General features: G+C 38.0%; 1 protein-coding gene across 3 annotated transcripts in view; it reads left to right on the forward strand.

The window, feature by feature from the left end:
- Positions 1-1811: 1811 nt before the first annotated feature.
- dipk2aa (divergent protein kinase domain 2Aa) overlaps positions 1812-20568 on the forward strand; it is a 29024-nt gene continuing 10267 nt past the window's right edge. Inside the window, exons 1-4 of one of the 3 annotated variants that reach the window (XM_089131037.1) lie at positions 1812-2094; positions 3913-4000; positions 7661-8539; positions 17513-17816. In XM_089131037.1, the coding sequence (XP_088987163.1) occupies positions 7892-8539; positions 17513-17816 (952 nt within the window). In that variant the 5' untranslated portion in view covers positions 1812-2094; positions 3913-4000; positions 7661-7891. The remainder of the gene's footprint in view (positions 2095-3912; positions 4001-7660; positions 8540-17512; positions 17817-20568) is intronic. The other 2 variants (XM_039661285.2, XM_039661286.2) reach the window with 2 other exon arrangements.

Consider the following 20568-nt stretch of genomic DNA (forward strand, 5'->3'; position numbering starts at 1 on the left):
TGGTCTACAAATAAAACACAAATGAGCAGCTGCTTAACAGTCCAAGTCAGCCATGAGTTGGATCTCTGAGTGTGTGTGTGTGTATCCTGCTTGTTCATATGAGTGTCTTGTCTCATCTGTTGACAAATTATCTCTGTGCACTGGTGTTGAATGAAAGTTGACTGCAGACGTCATGGATCTTCTCCGTCTTCTTGCTTAAATGGACTCAGTAATGGGATGATATTCGTCTTATTCTTGTCTCTGCTCATCTGGAACATCAGGCTAATGACTCTGATTGGGTTTTGCCACAGAGAGTCACCAGACGGGGCCGACAGAACACATTTACACACTAATATATAGTCCCTTAAGATTTGAAATGTTTTAGGGGAGATATTAGGGGAGACACGAAAGATATTTATAATGTTACAAAAGATTATATTTCAAATAAATGCTGTTCTTCTGAACTTTCTATTAATCAAGGAATCCTGAAAAAAAGTACACAATTGTTTTCAACACTGATAATAATAAAGAACGTTTTTTTTTTCTGTGCATTATATCTGCATAGAATGATTTCCGAAGGATCATGTGACACTAAAGACTGGAGTAATGATGCTGATAGATTTTTAAAATAGAAACTAGAAAACATTTATTTTAAATTGTCACAATATTACTGTTTTTTTAATCAAATAAATGCGGCCTTGGTGAGCAAATGAGACTTCTTTTAAAAACAAATCTTACCACTCTAAAACTTTTGACTGCTAGTGTTCATGCAACACATTTCAAAATTACAAATGTTTGAATTGTTTCAAATGATGGAGCAACAGTTACTCATTGTAAATCGTCTCTAAAACAGGCTAACTGAGGAAAAAGTCCAGCATCATTTGTTTGCAGGGAGGGGCTAGGTATTTAAAAGTTTGATATTGTATCTAATGCAATGAAATTATGTCACTCCCCATCATTTCTATGTGTGATTAACACCTTAAAAAGCCACTGCATAACATATATATATTTTTTTTTTCGAAAAAAGAACCACTAGATGTCACCAGAGCAGTGACATCTCCTAGAGAGCTCTAATATTGTGACGAGGAAGGATTGATGGGTTTCTCATTATTTCCAAAATAAATTAACTTTGCTTTTAAATATTTGTATATTCTATTTTTTATTAATCAACGTTATACCGTCATTAAAATATTCTGAAATACGTTTACAAGGAGACAAATGTTCAAAGTCAGGCTACATTAGCATTTTCTTGTTAATTCAAAGTCCAGTAGGTTGTTAAAAATAATAGGCTAAGTTACTAATAATAGTAGGTCTAATTGAATGTTACACTTTCATCAAATAACCTGACATAAGGTTAGGCAAGTTTTACAAAGTTATGCAGTATTCGCCTACAGTCATAAACGCATAATAACATGATAATATAGTAGTCTACGTTAATTGTATGAAATATAAAAATGTGTTTAGCTTAGGCTACACAATAATGCGATAGCTAACAGTTTGATTTTCCATGCATAGCCTACATCAATAACATGTTCGCGTCCTCTTATGAACTCAAAATCTCATCAATTGCCATTTTGGAAAGTGTTTGTATGGGCGAGCAACTGTGACACACATTCTCTGTTTTTAACTCACCCGTTATTTGACGACAGAGTGGTCAAAGTAGGTCTCCTCCATAAAATAGATATATATATTTTTTTTTTACTATAAAACGCCTCAATTGCAGGTCAGGAAAATACACCTGAGGATGAGGACGTGAAGAGGGCAGCGCTCCTGATATCGAGGGAGGAGGAGTTACAACACGATCACCTAGTAACCACTAACGTAAACTGACCAGAAGGGTCGTAAATACGAAACCCGATCCGCGGAGTCGGATCTTTTGTGCTGCTGCCTCAACGCTCGCAGACTGAACTTGTCTCGAGATTGAGAAGACAACCTTTGCGAATTTTAAAGCAATAAACAAAAGGGAATGGGAGTGTGCACGCAACAAATGGACAACGTGGGAAAGCGTCGATGCACGCGGCTGATGAAAAGAGACTGGAGTTCATAAAAATTGACAACGAACGCTTCCTCGAGCGAGTGGGATAAACCCGTATTACTTTCACACATTTTTATTAGGTAGGTTGTGGAATTTGCATGTCATCATTGCGTGTGGTCATATTCCTGTTTCCAATGTTTTCTACCGTGAAATGTGTATGAACTTTTATTAACTTCTGTATAAAACCGATAAAGTAACATTGCTAAACCGAATGGATGGTGAAACTTTTCTATTTTGCACTGATGATAATGAATTACAAATTGCTCTATAATAATAATTATTTATTATTATTATTATCATGCCAATATTCATCAACATGATTCCTACATCTCGTTCCGTGTTATGTTGCTTAGAGTGCATCACTATACCCACGTTTGCCATTTACTTATCAAACCAACAAAGTCAAAGTTCCCGAGTGCATTACTCGATCATGTTTACCTGCTTTCCCACTACTCTAGCCGTTATATTATCCGCAGTTAAATATGTTCTACAGTTTTCTTGTCCATGATTGACGTGGAGAGTTGACCATTGACTCCAGCGGTCAGAGTTTGAATGGTCAGCTGCCGACATGGTTTAAAAAACAGACGTTTTCAGCTTTTCACGTGTTGTTTATATGACTTGCAATAACTCAACGTCATCTCTAAAGAAAGAGAACTTAAACTAGTTTATGTTGTTTGTTCAAGCGTCAACGAATCACTGTAAAAACATTTTGTTGGTTTAACTTAAAAAAGTAGGCTAAGTTACCTGCTGCCTTGATTTTGAAATAAAAAAATTGAGTTAATACAATGAAGGGCAATTTTTTTTACAGAATATTTACAGTTAACCCTCAACTAGTGAAAGGATGCTTTGAAAGTTTCTCTGAGCTGATTTCATTGTGTGTGTGTGTGTGTGTGTGTGTGTGTGTGTGTGTGTTGACAGGAATTGTATGGCAAATTAGTTTGTAATGGCATCTGGGCTCCAGACTGCAACTTAGTCTACGTTCAAAATGCAGGCAAATGTCGCCCAAATACGATTTTTTTTTTACTCGCATGTGACTCAGATCTGTTTTTCTTATGGAATATGACCACGTGAAACCTGATCTTGTTCAATTCTGATTTGTGCCACTTCCATATGTGGTAAGTCTGAACTCCTAGACATGAAGCTTTCTAAATGATGGTGTCAGGGCTTTCATTTTTGGGTGAACTATCCCTTTAAGGATTGTTCATGTAGGTCACCCACTTGCTTTCACACACTACAGCCATCAATCATAAGAGTGTAAAGTGCAAGCTGACATCTACCCCCCTCACATTTGTGCTTGGCTCCTGTTCGGTGAGGTTTCTTACAAGCACAGCATGGATAATTTATTGCTCTTTATCTGGTTGGGATAGTGACTGTTGAAGTTGCAGCATAGCGGCTCGGCCGCATTGTGTGATCAAACATTATTGACTCGAGCAGTCAATAGCTGTGACAACTGTGGTTTTTCATTTTCAAAACCACAGAGAAGTGGAACTTAAAGCAGCACGCAACACAATCAATTGCCCAGCGTGCATTGTTTAAACGTTTATAGAGAACAAAGAGAGCCTGTTTTTAAAGGCATTCACGTATCATTTACATTTACTTACACTGTTCTTGAGTTGATTAAATTTTGAATTAGTCAGTGTTGACTTTTTTTCCGCACTGAAGCGCGCGTGTGTGTGATACTAATGAGATACCTTTGACACATTTTAAAAACTTTTGGTTTTCTTATGACTTTTTGGAGTCTTGCAAATAGAAATTGATCAAAATATTTTGAGAGAGTATTGAGTGAAGTTTGCATAGCGTGACAGGACTCATTGGCATTCCCAAGCATCATTGTTTAAATTCATTTGCGAGGGTAAATGTTGAACACTTTTTTACTAGAAACTGGATTTATTTCGCAGTGCTGAAGCCCAGGTTTGTTGTGGAGCTTTGAAACTGGTGTTGATGAATCATCTTGAAAACCGTCACCATCTGCCAGACGTTTTCCAGGTCTGTTTACCTCTCTCTGCATGATGTGCCTTATCCCTTCAGAAGAAGTTCTGCGCTCTATATATACTAAGTCTTAAAAGTTGTGAGCAGCGAGCGCTTTGTGTCTTTTTCTGTATAGGAAACATGTCCGGTGAGAAGGATGTCTAGTTATCCGAGCTCTCGCTCTCTCCAAGATGAGGTGTGGTTTTTATTGGACCTTTTTTCCCCGCTCGTAAAGTGCTGAGGGAGAGGCAGAATATGACTACAGCTTTACTCACATGAGCCTCAAAGAAACCCACGGAGAAACATCAACTTGCATGCTCCTGGGGCAATTCACACAGAACACGGTTTTTCCCATTCCACTGCGCTACTTTTCCATCGTTTTTCAATAGATAGATAGACGTGTTTGCACTATTTTTTCAGCAAACACTGTGAAACGATCAAATTTCAGACATTGTCACAGGAACTAACAGTAACACTAACACAGTGAGCCGACAAAACCTGACAAAGTGTCTGTTGCCATCTGTTGGGCTACGTCGTTCGTCTTTTTGCAGCGTCCCGAGCATTTCTCAGTTAAAAGATGTTCGACTTTCGAAATCACTTGCTCTCTTTTTTTGTTCCACTGACCTGCGTCTTGCGTTTTTGCTGTCAGAGGAACAACAACTCTGTGTGAACCGGCCCTTACTGATGGTTTCATGCTTACAAATTGGCTACAAACATCATCAATTGATTTGCTTTATTTATTTTTTGCCATTTTTCCAAATCCTTTTGTTTTTCATTTGCTTCCTGCCAGTGTCTTGTCAGACATACATCTTTAGTTGTTCTTTTTTTGCATATTCATTATTAAAGGCTTTGTTACAAAAAGTACAAAAATATGGGTGGTGATGGTGCAGTGGATGAGACACATGCTTTTGGTGTGAGAGAGCCGGGTTCGAATCCACTGTGAGACACCAATGTGTCCCTGAGCAAGACACTTAACCCTAGTTGCTCCAGAGGTGTGCGACCTCTGACATGTATAGCAATTGTAATGCCTTGTTCACACTACATGATTTTAAAACGTTGGGCTGAACTGTGTGGTTTTAAACTACATGACTTGCTCTCAGTGAAATCAGGAGTGTTCAAGTTGAGCTGTTCACACCACACAACACAACGTGATTGATCCACAACAGAAGGTAACGCACTACACAACGATTCTATCTTGTCTACAAACCATGTTTTGTCACGAAAAATCACGCGATAAGACGAACCGGAAATGACGCAAAACAGCACGTGCAATACCCAGCGAAGAAGAGAAGAACACAACACGCGAAATATGGATGTCAGAGAGAAACTAATGCTTCAAACTGTTTGCACAATGATTTGCTCTGAGAAAAAAAAAATGCAAAAATAGAAAAAAAAATAAGATTTACCCGGTGACCTCAACCCATGCCTTGCTCTTATTGGCTGCAGCTCATGACATCACTGAGGTTGAGTCGCGCGATATCTATGCTAGATATTTTTCTGGGCTCGGCGACGCATCTGCGAGCATCTTTCATGCATTGTTGCCTCTTTCATACTAACAGATTGGCAAGCGTTCATCATCCGCTAATACCCCGCGATTTGCACGCGATAACACCCTGACCTATCGGCGAGCTCAACGATTTGCAAATCGGGCCTAAATCGGGCTTAAAATCCTGTAGTGTGAACTTGGCTTAAGTCGCTTTGGACAAAAGCGTTAGCTAAACGAATAAATGTAAATGTATTGTTTTGTCATTATGCGACAAGGCATTTCCTGAAGATTACCATAATTATTTTAATTAGGAGAGCTGAAATATGATTTGTGGTTTTAATACATGTTTCCAGTTATGTCTATTGAATAATCAGTGTTTATCACCTTTGGGTAAAGAATCTATGCACGTGTTCCACATTCGTTACACAGTTGTTTATGGGCTTAGATTGCTGTGCCATTATTTTTGGTTTTGGTTTAGTTTTTCCCCAACCGGTCTATTAATACGTTATCAGGTTTCAGATCAAACTGACTTTATATGACACGTAAAAACAAAAACTGTGGTTGAGCGCTTTACATGCTGGTCTCTTCCTGTGTAAGTCTGTGTTAAGTGGGTTAGACTTTATGTGGCAATAGTCAAAAGCCTGGCAACATGAGACTACCATTGCAACTGTGCCAAACACATTAAAACACTTTTATTATGAAACACTATTATGAAAGGCTTTGTGTGCAAAAGTGTGTACTTTAGGAAGGTTTTGTTCTCATTAAAAATGTTTCTACCCTACTTTATCCAATATTTAGTCAAATACTTAATTCAAAGTATGCACGCTGCTGCCTTGTTTAAAACCGTCTTTTGAATTCGAGTTATGTAATCACTGAGTCGTATATCTAGTTTGACTCGGACATATTTGACTAGCCCGGTCATGCCTGAATTTTCTGCTGCATGTGCAAATTGACTTTGTATGGATCTCTTCATTTCCTTTCTGTCTCTCTGTCTTTTTTTTTTTTTTTTTGCTGTTGTTGTTGTTGCTGTTTTTAGTATGGCCAAAACGATCACGATGACATTTTTAATAGCTGTCTATCTATGATTATCACGAGAAATGTCAAAATCTTTATTTCTTTCAAGTTTAAAGGCAGATTTTTGCTCCTAAGTGAACGTTGTAGAAACCTGACCATTAATTATGAGTTTTAAGCCGTTGTTTATTGAAGAAAATGACACAAACTGAATGTTAGGAGTCAGACTTGTTCGGCCAACACAGATTTTTTTTTCCACTGACTTGAACCCAATTAGTTACTATAATGCATCTTTTAGCATGGAGATAATTATTTGGAAGTAATTTTTTTGGGGCCAATAATTGTCAATTTTGTTTTACTGTTTGTATAAGAGACATTGAGAGTTCTCTTAGAGCAACAGTTTCTTTTGCTGGATATCAAATGTCGTCTAAACCCTCTTAATAAATGCATTTTAATTCTTTAATCTGTACTCTAATAGGCATTGAAAATGCTTTCAAAAAGTTCAAGGTTGGGGTCAGTAAATATATATATATATATTTTTTTAATGAATACTTTTACTCTGCAAGGATGTTTTATTTGTCAAAAGTGACAGTACAAACAAGCATAATGTTACAAAGGATGTCTATTTCAAATAAATACTTTTCTTTTAAACTTTCTGTTCAACAAAAAAATAATGTAGCCTAACACTGAAGACTGGAGAAATGGCTGCTGAAAATTCAGCTTTGCCATCACAGGAATAAATCAGATCTGTTTTTTAAAATATATTTCATTTAAATTGTAATAATACTTCACAATATTACTGTTTTTAGTGGATTTGGAGGAAAGAAATGCAGCCTGGATTACTTCCTTCAAAAACATAAAAAAATCATATGAGGCAAAAACGACTTTTGAACGGTAGTGTACTGTACATCACTGAATTTGAAGTGTTGAGAAGTCACAGTGAGCGTTGCCATTTCAATTTTTAATAATTCCCACCATTCTGTTTCCCGCTCCACAAGGCTGGGCTTTGAATTTTAGATTGAAACAAACTGACACAAGAAAATGCTAACTTGCAGTTCATCCGTTTTCCCCAATAAACTCTTTAGAACAATCTGTTCTCCTGAATGCATTTGAAAGAAGCATATAACTGCACCATTAATACAGCATGGCTGTATTAATCTGATTTAATTTCTCTGTTTCAGGTAGAGTGGATTACTGATGTTGCAGCTTACTGCCTGAACTCGACGTAAAACCAGAGAGCCCTCCTGTAAAACATGGTGAGAGGGGCTCTTGCAACATTGCTGCCAGCATGGACCACTCTAATTAAAGTGAACGTGATGGGGATGATAATTATATTACACATAGCAATGATGGAACACTCGCATTGACGAAGACTAACCGCATCCATCTTCAGTGCGCTGCAGCCAATCAGCATGCTGCGGTCGCTCAAATTTGGCCGCGTCTACCGATGTGGCAAGTTCCTCTTCATCGTAGCGCTTTTTGTGATCCTGCTGATGAACACTCACAACCTGTTCGCCTCGTTTCAGAGGAACGAGCTCACCGACCGCCGATTCATCGGCCTCAACAAGTGTCCGGCCTGCTTCGGCACCAGCTGGTGCCGCAAGTTCATGAACGGCCAGGTGACCTTCGAGATGTGGGGTCGCCTGCGTTTCCTAGACTTTTTCAATGTAAAGAACGTCTATTTTGCTCAATACGGGGAACCCAGGGAAGGAACGCGCAGGGTCGTGCTCAAGCGACTGGGCTCCAACCAAGAGCTGGCAGAGATCGATCAGAAGATCTGCAAACGGGCCACTGGTAGACCACGCTGTGATCTCATTCAGGGTATGTACAAAACGGAGTTTGCCCGACTTAACGGGGACGTAAGACTGCTGACCCCAGAGGTGGTGGAGGGCTGGTCGGATCTGGTGCACTGCCCCTCGCAGAGGCTTCTAGACCGGGTGGTCAGGAGGTACGCGGAGACCAAGGACTCTGGAAGCTTCCTGCTGAAGAACCTTAAGGACACGGAGCGAATGCAGCTGCTGATGACGCTGGCGTTCAACCCCGAGCCTCTCGTGCTGCAGGTATACACACACCAGTCGACAAAACATCTGCTTTAAATGAAATTCCAGAGTTGCTGAATCTTTCTTTTGATGCGGAAGCACCGTGTCTGATGCCTGCTTGAAAGTTCAAGGGATTAACGCTGCATCTTTGCATATTTTACAGTTCTGCACAAGGCTGTGTAAATAATAGATACTTCCTGTCTGTCAGTGGTCATTAAGAGATGTCTCTGCTTTGGGCAACAGCATGCTTGTCTTGAAGAATTCCTTTCTGCAAACATAAATCTTGGGTGTTTGTCATTCCATAAGTAAATTTGGCGTTTAAAGACACCAAGGTGGTGAATTGTTCTCAAAGATAGTCCACAACATGTTTTGGTATGACACAAGTTTCATATGTAGAGTTGTGGGATATTGACTGAATATTCTCAATATTTTCTGTAATTTTGTTGATATTTAGATTTTGCTTAGTGTGTGTTTGATTGCTTGATTGGTTTTGGGACAGCTGACTCCCAAAGCTTTTCATGTTCTGTGTGCTGGTCAGTTGTCAGCAGTGACACAATTTTAGCCTTTCCATTGAGGAGTGATGTTTTCCCCCTTAAATTGATTTTTTTGGGATTTTTACCTTTTTTAATGACCTTTTTTAAGTTTTATACCTCTTCTGATGTCAAATTCTCATTTTTATTTAACACATTTTAGAATATGAAATTAGAATCAACAAAAACAGATAATTGTGTCTAAAATGTAACTCAAATTGTTAACTTAGTTTAATGAATAATGATTATCGCAATCATGCAGATATTTGGGAAAAACAACACTCTTGCTTGGGTGATATTGCCCAACTATAGCATTGGATACATAGAAGACAAAACTCATTGGGGAGGGATTTGGGGCTATTATATATCGTACATGATACACATCCCTATTCCCACTGTATTTTTTTTTCTAATGTTTTCATTCACACCAATGAGAGACCTTGACAGCTCTCTTTTCTTTTTGCACCCCTCTGTCTGGTATTGATTTTTACACCCAGCTAATCTATTCCAATTTCTTTTGCGATTGACCCAGCTTGTCGAAGGCCTGGGCAAACAAAAGGACATCTCTGTGAGAGCAGCCAATATCCGTTCTCGCCTCCCATCATTCACTCCATCTGCCACACCTCGGGCATTCTAGGTGATAAAGGCAATCTGATCTCTCTCCAGAGAGCGGGCCGCTCGATTTGATTAGCAACATACAGTTTAGCCTCCCTTTTGCCCTGCAACCTCTGCAGCGGTTTGGTCAACATAATGAAATGTCATTAGTTTGCTGTGGATGCCGCTAATGAATTGGCTCCTAATCCATAGATGTGATTAAGTGTGATATTCACGCTTGCTGTTCTAAAAAGAACATGATGTTCAAGCTAACAGATGCTTGTCTCCTCGGAATGCTCTAAATCATTCATCAAACTTCCTGAAGCTAAGAAAAACCAGTGTTTCTGGTTTTCCAGAAGTTGTAGCAACCTTTTGCTGTTTCAGAAAGGCAGGCAAAATCTACTTTCCAATCGGAAACCTGAGGCAGCTGTCAGTCAGGGTGTTTGAAGGTGCTTCCAAAGCACCATAAAGTGCTGAAAAACATTGAAGAAAAACATGATCATTTATAAAATTATGCGATATGCGAGACGATAGGCCTTAAAGTATGTAAATCAATAGAAATTATATTTAAATTTGGAAAGTAATGGAAGTAGAGAGCGACACATTTTTTTTCTTTCGTATTGTGACTTAACATTCGAGTGAAACGGATTATCGAAAGAGGAAAAAAAGGAAGAGTTGGGGCTGGGTTTTACCTAAGGAAAGTTGATTTGGATGAAGGCAGATCTGAATACGAGCTTGCAGTCGATGCTAAGAAACGGGTGGGTTTAAGCGGACTAAACAATTGGATTTTTTACCTCTATTGCACCTCGCTTTTAAAACAATGTTTCACTGTAGATCGTAATTAGTACAGTAATACAACCCCAACATCCTCTGTTGAAGATGTAATTAATTTGCGACATTAACTGCAATACATTTCGATAATGCAGAGATATTGTGCAGGTGCAGTCTTGACTTTGAATACAGTTCTTATTTTCCTGTAAATATAAATAAATAAATATATATACAGTATATATATATATATATATATATATAGTATTTTAAATTACATTTTATATCCTCATTTCAGTCAATCTATTAGATACCATTTTTTTATTTCCACCAATGGTTGATCCACTCACACAGGATTGTGGGATTTTATAGAGTAAGCAACAAAGTACAGCCTTCAGAACCTTTTTTTATACACTTACATTGCATTCGGACATTCTTTGTCTTCCTACCTTCATATTCTGCTTTTGAAGACAGTCCATTTTTGCACACTATATGGCCTCCTATACTGAATTTCTGTACGTTGGAAAGCCAGATATAGATTCTGTCATACAACATTTTTCCGTTAGCCCTGCAGGATGGATCTGGAGTCACTCAAGTTCAGATTTTTGTGGTCTCTTTATTTTTAGGTTTGAGTATAAAAAGAAAGAAAAAAAGAACGGAGTAATTTGTTGTGTTTGTAGTTGGCGGGAGGGAAAAGAGCCTATGGAGCCGGAGACGAGCAAGACAGTGAGAGGATTACAAAATCAGCGTGTGACAAGAATTCAGATGCCCCTTCCTGTAGATGTTTTTTTAAAAAGCTTTGTCCACTGGGCATTTTTACTTCCTATTTATAGCAAGAAAAGGTCAGAAACACAATTTGTTCCCCTCAGCCTGGTATTGTGTCATATTGTTGTGAAATATGTGTCCCTGGAAAAAAAAAAAGCTGCTTGCACTTGACTTTGTGCTTGCATTACTCGCGCCTCCTTCCTCCATTGAGAACGTAGCCCATCTGCTCGGTCGGGCTGAGAATAGCACAAGCAGAGCCCTGAGGGTCACGTCCATCACGGCATTAATCTTGCACACAGCCCAGTGCTCGGTGTGCGCCTCCTCTCCCTTCACCTGACAATGAGGTTATTATGAGGTTGCCATGCCTGGAGCACCTTCCTAAACAGTCCCAGAGCTGACAGGAGTCAACCGCTGTTTGTGTGTAAGGCTTTCACAAACAAGACTGCAAGGTTGTTAAGGACATATTATTTAGTGCATGTAAACCCGTGAACTCTCCTACCTTTTGAAGAAATTTTTCCAGATAGTACCAGCAAGTACTTTAAAAAGTGATTCCTGGAGTGAGATTCTTGAAAGTTTTTAATTTAGTAGTTTTTCCCTTAGTTTTTTTTTTTTTATATATATATATATATCTTAAAAAGTACAACAAAAAGGTCGGGGCCCGTTCATAAAGAATCTTAAAGGGTTAGTTCACCCAAAAATGAAAATTCTGTCAGTATTTACTCACCCTCATGTTGTTCCAACCCCGTAAGACCTTCGTTCATCTTCGGAAAACGAATTAAGATATTTAAGATATTAAAATCGCTCCTGCATACAGTCCATAGGCTTCTTGAGGGACTGGCTCTTGCCGTCCCCGAAAAGTCATAAAAGACATCGTTAAAATAGTCCAAGTGACTACAGGGGCTCAATCTTAAGTTTATCAAACGACGAGAACACTTTTGTGCGCAAAAAAACAACAAAAATAACGACTTTATTTCAACTATTCGTTTATTTCTCCCTCTGCGCGAGTCAGCTAACTAGTTTAATAGCGTAAGCTTCTGTTATTGTACGTCACACGCGTCACACACACATGACCAGCGTCGACCAATAGTGAGCCTACGTGTGACGTAGCTCTACGCAATCACACTACGTTAACGGACTATAGGCTTATGGAGAAGGAAGTGAATAGTTGAAATAAAGTCGTTATTTTTGTTGTTTTTTTGCGCAAAAAAGTGTTCTCGTCGTTTGATAAACTTAAGATTGAGCCCCTGTAGTCACTTGGACTATTTTAACGATGTCTTCAATTACTTTTCGAGGACAGCAAGAGCCAGTCCCTCAAGAAGCCTATGGACTGTATGCAGGAGCGATTTTAATATCCTAAATATCTTAATTTGTGTTCCGAAGATGAACGAAGGTCTTACGGGGTTGGAACAACATGAGGGTGAGTAAATACTGACAGAATTTTCATTTTTGGGTGAACTAACCCTTTAATGCAAAGAGTGGCACCTAGTGACAAAATTCTAAGAAAATTCTTAGAAATGTGGGCGTTTATATTTTTAAAATTAAAGAAAAAGCCTAGTAAAGAAAAAAGTAATTCAGAGAGTATTTTAACCCTTTTAACCCTGCAAAAAATATTATTCTTTTAAACAAAAAGTGTTACTTGAGCTATAGATACTACATAGTATTTTCAGGACTGGACAGATGATTATTACCAATGTAGTTCTTGTGGATGACTTTTTCTCACTCTGTTTCGCACATACAAAGTTAGTGATGCACATACAAAGTTTTGCACATACAAAGTTAGTGATTTTATTGCATTAGTAGAGGATGGGAAGGGATCGTAAAACGTTGCAGGAAGGCTTTAAACTAGCATACCCGCATGAGCATCAGTGTGGTGTGCTTCAGCTCTAACATGCCCATATTTTCAAAATAGCACTGCTGTATTCTTTTCACACTTTGTCACATGGAGCATAGCCATCTGTGCAGAGTCGATATTGCCTCCTTACACGTCAGTACCAGTTTTACCGACTCTATAATTGTAGAGAGTGTGAGCAAACTGTAGACTTGAGCTTCGCCAGCCAAACAGAAGTTGCCGTTCTTTATTAGTTGTCAAGCACATGTTTGTTTTTTAAGGACATTTTGGTCCCACTTTATAAGTGTTTCTAACTAGCCTACTCGCTATATACTACCATTTAAAATTATAATTTGATGGAGTGCACTTATTTTCTACACGTTGGTTTTGCATTGAATTAAAAAAAAATAAAAAATAAAAATTCAAGTAATTACAGATAACCCTTAATCCACACTTAAACTTACCCCACAAAACCTCTCTCCAACCGTCCTTACCCATATCCATATCCATAGCAGCAAAAATGTTTTGCAATATAACATGAACACTATAAGTACACTACCTAACAATTATTTTATTTAAGTCAGACTGATAAGACCCATCTTTAAATCAAGTAGGGTCATCAAATTATCAACAATTAATCATTTATAAATCTTAAATAAATATATACCCAACATCAGCAGGTTACATTAGAAGGGTGTCACTTCTTACACTGTAAAATCCAATTAGTACACCTTACTTGAAAAAAGCATGCAAACTGATTGCACTCAAAAACTGAGTAAAGTGAAATAGGAATAATATGTAGTACTAACAAGTGCATGCCTAGTAGTGTACACTTACAAGAGAGTTCCAGTAACTTAAAATAATTTCTATACTATACTTGATCTTTTACTTTCCAGTATCTGTGAACCGAGGAAGTGTACTCCCAGAGTGCATTGCGGCATGAATAAATTAATTGCTTTATTTTACTATTTTTGGCTTTATTACAATTTTATTTGCTATAGTTATTGGAGTTATACTGAAAAGAGACATCAAATAAAATTGTAATGTCTAATTAATTAAATGATTTTTTTTAAATGTTACCACTGTTGTGGTTTGCATACTGGATGTTGAAGTCTGTGTGTGACTCAACCAAAATTGCAAGATATTGTCACAAATATAGAGGGATTATATCAACCCAATTAAAGATTTATGCCATAAGCATTAGGAATAAAATGTTAAAAGATCATTATTATACATGAAATATATTTATGTTATATATAATTTATTAATTAATTTAAGTATGTGTGTTTGTATATATATATATATATATATATATATATATATATATATATATATACAAATTACTTCACTTCCTTTGAAATCAAATAATTATGATTTCAAGTTGCATCACTGCAAACAATTGGAAGATAACAATAATATAAATTAAGGTCCAAGTGCCCAACCAAAGGGAACATCAATCACAATAATGGTGAGAAAGGGAAATCAACAAGTCAACTAAAGAATTGTGATGTTCTCCCAAAAATATTTAGGTGTATTGACAATAACACTCAAGATGACTGGAAAATGAGCGAATGCAAATTGAAAATGGTACTCAAACCAGTCAAGTAATGTTTACAAGGTTTTTCTGAGTAACGAAAGCACACATGCAAACAGTACAGATTACTAAGAAATTTTAAGTAAGTTCAACAAATTATTGCACTTTAAGAAAAGTTAACAAAAAATTCTGAGTAAGAACAATGTTAGATTTTACAGTGTAGATATACATGACTAACACCTGGCACGTCCGCCATTATGTGGTGTTGATGGTTCTTTTATTAAAACAAACCTTTCACCTGCCTACAACCACCCATTCAATGTGTCACGCAGCCATTTGGCCATTGTTGGAGTTTATAAAAGAGTCGAGTACAAACAGACGCACATTGCTATTCTTGATGGGCTAGAATTTCCACTGAGTCAGAAAAACAAATAACGTACTCCTCTAAAACGGCTCTCTCTGCACGCCCTTGTTTGAATTGCTTGTGTTTGTCACCTATTCTATGCTTTGCTGATCTGACAACAGTCTGCGATGTAATTAGTCTGATTATATTACTCTTGAAAACACGTGTGGCAAAGACTCCTGAGGCTTCAGGTTACAATAGTTGACAGATAGTAACCTCAGATTTAATTTGCCCTTGAATGTGTATGCAGCCCTTCATATTGTTCATTTTCCTTAAACCGTGTACAGTTGTTTGTAGATTCACATGCAGCTTTAGAGTGTTTGCGAGTCGGAGATCTCTTTGACCTTTCTTGGTAAAGCATCTCTTAGAAATGGTTTAATATACTTGTTTCGAAGGTCATGTACATCGTCATCTTACAGAGTCCTTGATGAAATTCACTGGTTAGGAAATAGTGTTAAGTGTTTAGTCAGAGTCTCAATTATAGCAAGAACAGCACTTCAGGTTGAGAAAAAAAGCTTATTTCCGGACCATGTTAAACGGCCAACAACTGCAGCTCAACAGGTTTGTGGTGCGGAGGGCTGTTTTATTTCACAAAAATTCTTGAAGCTGTTTTGTTTTATGTCGTAACCTGGTTTCACTTAAACTGAATGCATATGGATTTGGGTTTCCTTCAAGTTTGGTAATGAGGCAAATCCTTGGAAATTTGATCGATGAGTGTAGCAGAACAGGAGACATTGTAAATGACAGTGATGTTTGACAAAATCAATGCAGAATGCAAGCAGAGAATGTTTAATACAAGTAAAATAGGACTTGACATGCAGCTACACGTTTTTTTTATTTCAAAATAGTAATGAGCTGTGCTTGTTCCCCTGACAAACAAGCTTGTGAAGTTTTCTAGAGGAGAACAGAGACCTGTAGATTAACTAGATTTTTTTTATATATATAACTTTGTTTAAACATGGACTGAATACTGGAATTGTAAAGTATCATATTTGTGGTTTGCAAAATGCTAGAAATGATTATAGAATTTAAACAACACTGGGTATATAATACATGTTTGTTTGTACAGCTAGCAAGTGTTTACATAGTCTCGTCATTTGAAGGGAGGGAATGAAGGGAACTTTTTTTTTTTTAAATTAAATGTAATTTGAGTCGTCCACGATCCCATCAGCGCATAAGGGTTGAGACCGAATGCACAGATTCAATATACTATTACATATGCGTTTTATTTCTCAATTGTTTACGTTCACTTAAAATGACTGTTTTTACAAGCATATTTGCCGAGATGCGCATTTTGACTCATAAGTTTTTGTATTTGACTGTTCAAGCCCATCAGCCCAACATTCACAGCAGCGCCCACTTTGATTTTTAATGGGAATGAAAGTGAGGCTGTGACGGATAGACATCTCTTCTATGGGTTGTGTTATTTATGGTGATTTTTGGATTGTTCTGCTGACTAAACACTGCAAATTTGGCAGAAATTTCAACGTAAAAAAACTCAACTCGTGAGAAAATACACGCTTTATACAGATTTTTATACATGCACACACATGTATAAAATATAACCAAATGGTCTCTCAGTGTTGTATTTATTTTGCCGTTGTCGGGATAAAGAAAAGGAAAATAGTGAGAATTTGGTGGTGGTCGTCTATTATTTATAAAGTTCAAATACAGAGTGTAGGGGAAACCACTTGGATTCTGCACATTGAAGTTTTTTTATTTCATTTATCTATTAATTTATTTTTATTTTATAGCCTATAATTTAGTAAAGTATACCTTTTTCCCCCAAGAACAATTCAACCTCACTCTCACAAAGGGGAATGCCCTTTTTACAGACACTTGTCAGAAGAATTTCACAATGACGTGTTCCCAGATATAGTCTAAAATGTAGTGATGCCATGTTCCCTTTAATGTGAAGTTGACCATTTAGTCTTTCATTACCAAATAAACAATTAACAAATTGTGTTGGGGACAGGCAGAGCTGGTCAAGGCAAGAGAAACATGAATCTTCTTGTGGGTTTCGTCTTTGCGTAATTCACTTGTGACCCTTAAAAGATTCAAGGACAGGATGAGTGTAATAGTTTGGACACATCACTGAAATGCCTCCTGCAGTTATCCGATTTATGACATTAGGAGTGTAAGCCAGTAAAATACGTGACTGGTTCGCTTTGCCAAAATGTCCATCACAAAACATAGCCTATATCGTGGATACCAGGAAGCGCCCCTCTCCAGCCCAGACCACAGAAGCCCAGATGTTGGAGGCTCCGACTTGGTTACCGAATGCTATGTTTTGTCCTCTAAATTATTTGAATCTGTGGGATTAAAGTTTAATGGTCACTTATCCATTTTTAATGACTCGACTTGAAATGGGGCTATCGGATATCCACAGCACTTAAGAAAAGTTTGGTTCAACTACTTCTGCTCCAAGTTAATGATTTTGCAGTTTATCAGTGTCTTAATGTAGATCTTTGGCTCTAAATTTATGAGGACATGCTGTTTTTTTTTTTCCTGTGTGTGTGAATGGAGAATATCTCTTTCACCTTGACTCTCTCCTCATGTTTCATCTCTGCAGAGTTTTCCTTCCGATGAGGGCTGGCCATTTGCCAAATACCTGGGGGCCTGCGGCCGGATGGTGGCCGTGAATTACGTGGGCGAGGAGCTCTGGAGCTTCTACAATGCACCCTGGGAGAAAAGAGTAGATCTGGCCAAGCAGCTGATGGACATCGCAGAGCAGCTGACCAACAACGACTTTGACTTTGCCCTTTACCTACTTGACGTCAGCTTCGACAACTTTGCAGTCGGGCCCCGTGACGGGAAAGTCATCGTCGTCGATGCAGAAAACGTCATAGTGGCAGACAAAAGATTGATAAAGCAGAGTAAGTAATGACTTGGTTCCAGTGTCTCCATGCTCTTGGTTTGCTTTTTGACATGAATAAATTGCACAGGAAACTGTTATCCAGGTTAGACGGTGTGTTTTTTTTTTTGTTTTTTTTTTTTGTCTACTTTCATTTGTTCTGACCCACTTTCAGTTTTCCCTCTGATGGGCTAGTGCACCTGTTTTTTGGCCTTCCATGTCAAGATAAATGTATCTCTGACCTTTCATAGGGCCCTATGAAATCCATTTTATTTTTTCCCAAATTCCGTTTTTTCCATTTTAATTTTTGGGAATTCAGTTTTTTTTTTACCCTTCACTGTTATTTTAGTCGTAAAAAGAGTGTGCTTTTAAAGTTAATGATAAAAATGTAGTAAAAAATACAAATAAAATAGGAATGACTGTAATACAGACGTTTACTCAGTAGTCTTTTCAGGACAAATAGTACATGATGCAAAATAACACTGCACTCTTCAAGTAACAACAAAATATGGTAATGAGCTTTAAACTGTCCAGTAATATAAATTATATTAGTTTATATAAGTTTAAATAAAGTCACACTCTGTCGCTCACGGAGTTCGCATCCCTTTTGTCCAGTCCTGCGCCTCATAGACAGATGTCGGTGTGCACGTTGTGTGTGTTTATGTGAGAGAGACGGAGGGAGAGCGGGGAAAGAATACGCTGCAAGTTTTAAATAGTGTTAAAAAAGGAAACGTAGTATGTGGCGGCGAATTAGTCTATGTGTGGGAAACACTGCATAAGTCACGTGCGAACTTCTCAGCTCGGGACTGACGGCTTATAGCGTTGAGTTTCTTAACTTTTTGCTGATGAAAGGAGAGCCGCTTCGCCATGCTTTCATTGTTTTGATTTCGTCATTGTAGCTGAAATGACGGGTTGGGGGTTTGTGTCGCCCAGATTTGCTTCCCCCAGTCTGACATACGTTCTTCTCCCACACAAAACAGAATTTCAAACCAAATACGTAAAATTACGCGTTAACACTAGATTCCGCGTTAATTGGCCAAGTCCGCAATTCCGTCCGCGATTCCGTGATCACGGAAATCATAGGGCCCTACTTTCAGGCAGAATTATCACAGTCTAGTTGATACGGATGCAAAAACTCCTCAATTCGGCACTCAAGTCAAGTCACGTTTATTCATGTACCACTTTACACAATATATTGAAAGCAAGTAGGGATGCAAACGGTTAATCGATTATCGATTAATTGTCGACAATAATTTACTTGATTAAATTAAATTAATTGTCGGCTAAATGAACATTGCGAACGTGACACGATGTTCTCACGCAAGAGAGCCAAACTTGAGTCGGCAAAAATGAAACCAAACATGAGGCGGTCAAAACGGAGTGGAGTGCATTGATATTAGCTACCAGCTATATAGCGTGCTAACCTTGAAAATCCAGCTGTATTTTTTTTTAATTTTCTGTACAGAATTTATTTTGTTAAACAACATAAATGCGATTATTCTGTGACGTATCCCAACTGTTACAATAAAACATCAATTGAGCAATATAACATGCATTTTTTTCAGTATATAAGCAATATTTAGCTTTTTTAGTTAAATTGATACCGTGAGAAATTTACATTCTCAGGAAAATTGGCGCTTATCAGTTAATCGTTAATCGATCGATAAGGTCGATCAACTAATGATTAATAAATTAATCGATAATTTGCGTCCCTAAAAGCAAGCAGCTTCACGGTATCAAATATGAGAAAAAAACACTGACAGTGTCTCTTTCGATTAGAATTTCAACTAAATTTTCGACTATAAAGCGCTTTCCAGTGTGTACATTTTTACTCGCATCTAACCTTGACGGACTGAACAGAAGAATTGAATCGAAGACTGTTTCAACGTCAAAGAAGGTGGAGCCTCAGAGCCACACCTGTCCGTTACGTAATCGCCACGGACCAATGGTAGTTTGACGGTGTTTACCAGCCAGAGCAAATGTTTTGCAAACGTTGCTTTTGGCAAGCTCTTTTGTACTCCTAATGCAAACTCCAAAACCAACCTTTTTTACTTCAATTTCGTTTAAAGTATATAGCAGCCTTTAGTCACCGCTGTTAACTCCCGATTTTTGTACAGTGCACGTGTTCGCTGTCTGAACTCTGCATTCTTGTGAATTCTCTTAAAAAAGAACGCAGTGCAGAACCAATGCAAGTAAGAGATTCATTTTGCAGCATAGACAGATTGAGTGATTGTAACAGGAGTGTATAAATTGCTGTAGACTGAAGTCATGGAAATTGTTTTGTTCCATTTCTGCTTATGTTTTTTTTTTTTTCCCAGTTTGAACAACCATTTTGTTTTTCATGCTACTAAAGCCTAGTTCACACTACGTGATTTTAAGCCCGATTTAAGCCCGATTTGCAAATCGTTGAGTCGCCGACAAGTCAGGGTGTTATCGCGTGCAAATCGCGGGCGATTAGCGGACGATTAACGCTCGCCAATCAGTTAGTGTGAAAGAGCCAACAACGCATCAAAGACAGCTCGCAGACAGCTCGCAGACAGGTCACCGAGCTCAGAAAAATATCTAGCATGCTAGATATCTCGCGCAGTCGCGCGACTCAATCTCAGTGATGTCATGAGTACAGCCAATCATAGCAACGCATGGGTTGAGGACACCAGGTAAATCTTACTTTTTCTTTTTTGCATTTTTTTTTTCTCAGAGCAAATCGTCGAGCAAACAGTGTGCAGCACTAGTTTCTGTCTGAAGTCCATATTCGCGTGTTGTGTTCGTCTCTG

Source organism: Pimephales promelas, chromosome 5 (genome assembly GCF_988280905.1).
Source record: "Pimephales promelas chromosome 5, fPimPro1.hap1.1, whole genome shotgun sequence".
Classification (NCBI taxonomy): Eukaryota; Metazoa; Chordata; class Actinopteri; order Cypriniformes; family Leuciscidae; genus Pimephales; species Pimephales promelas.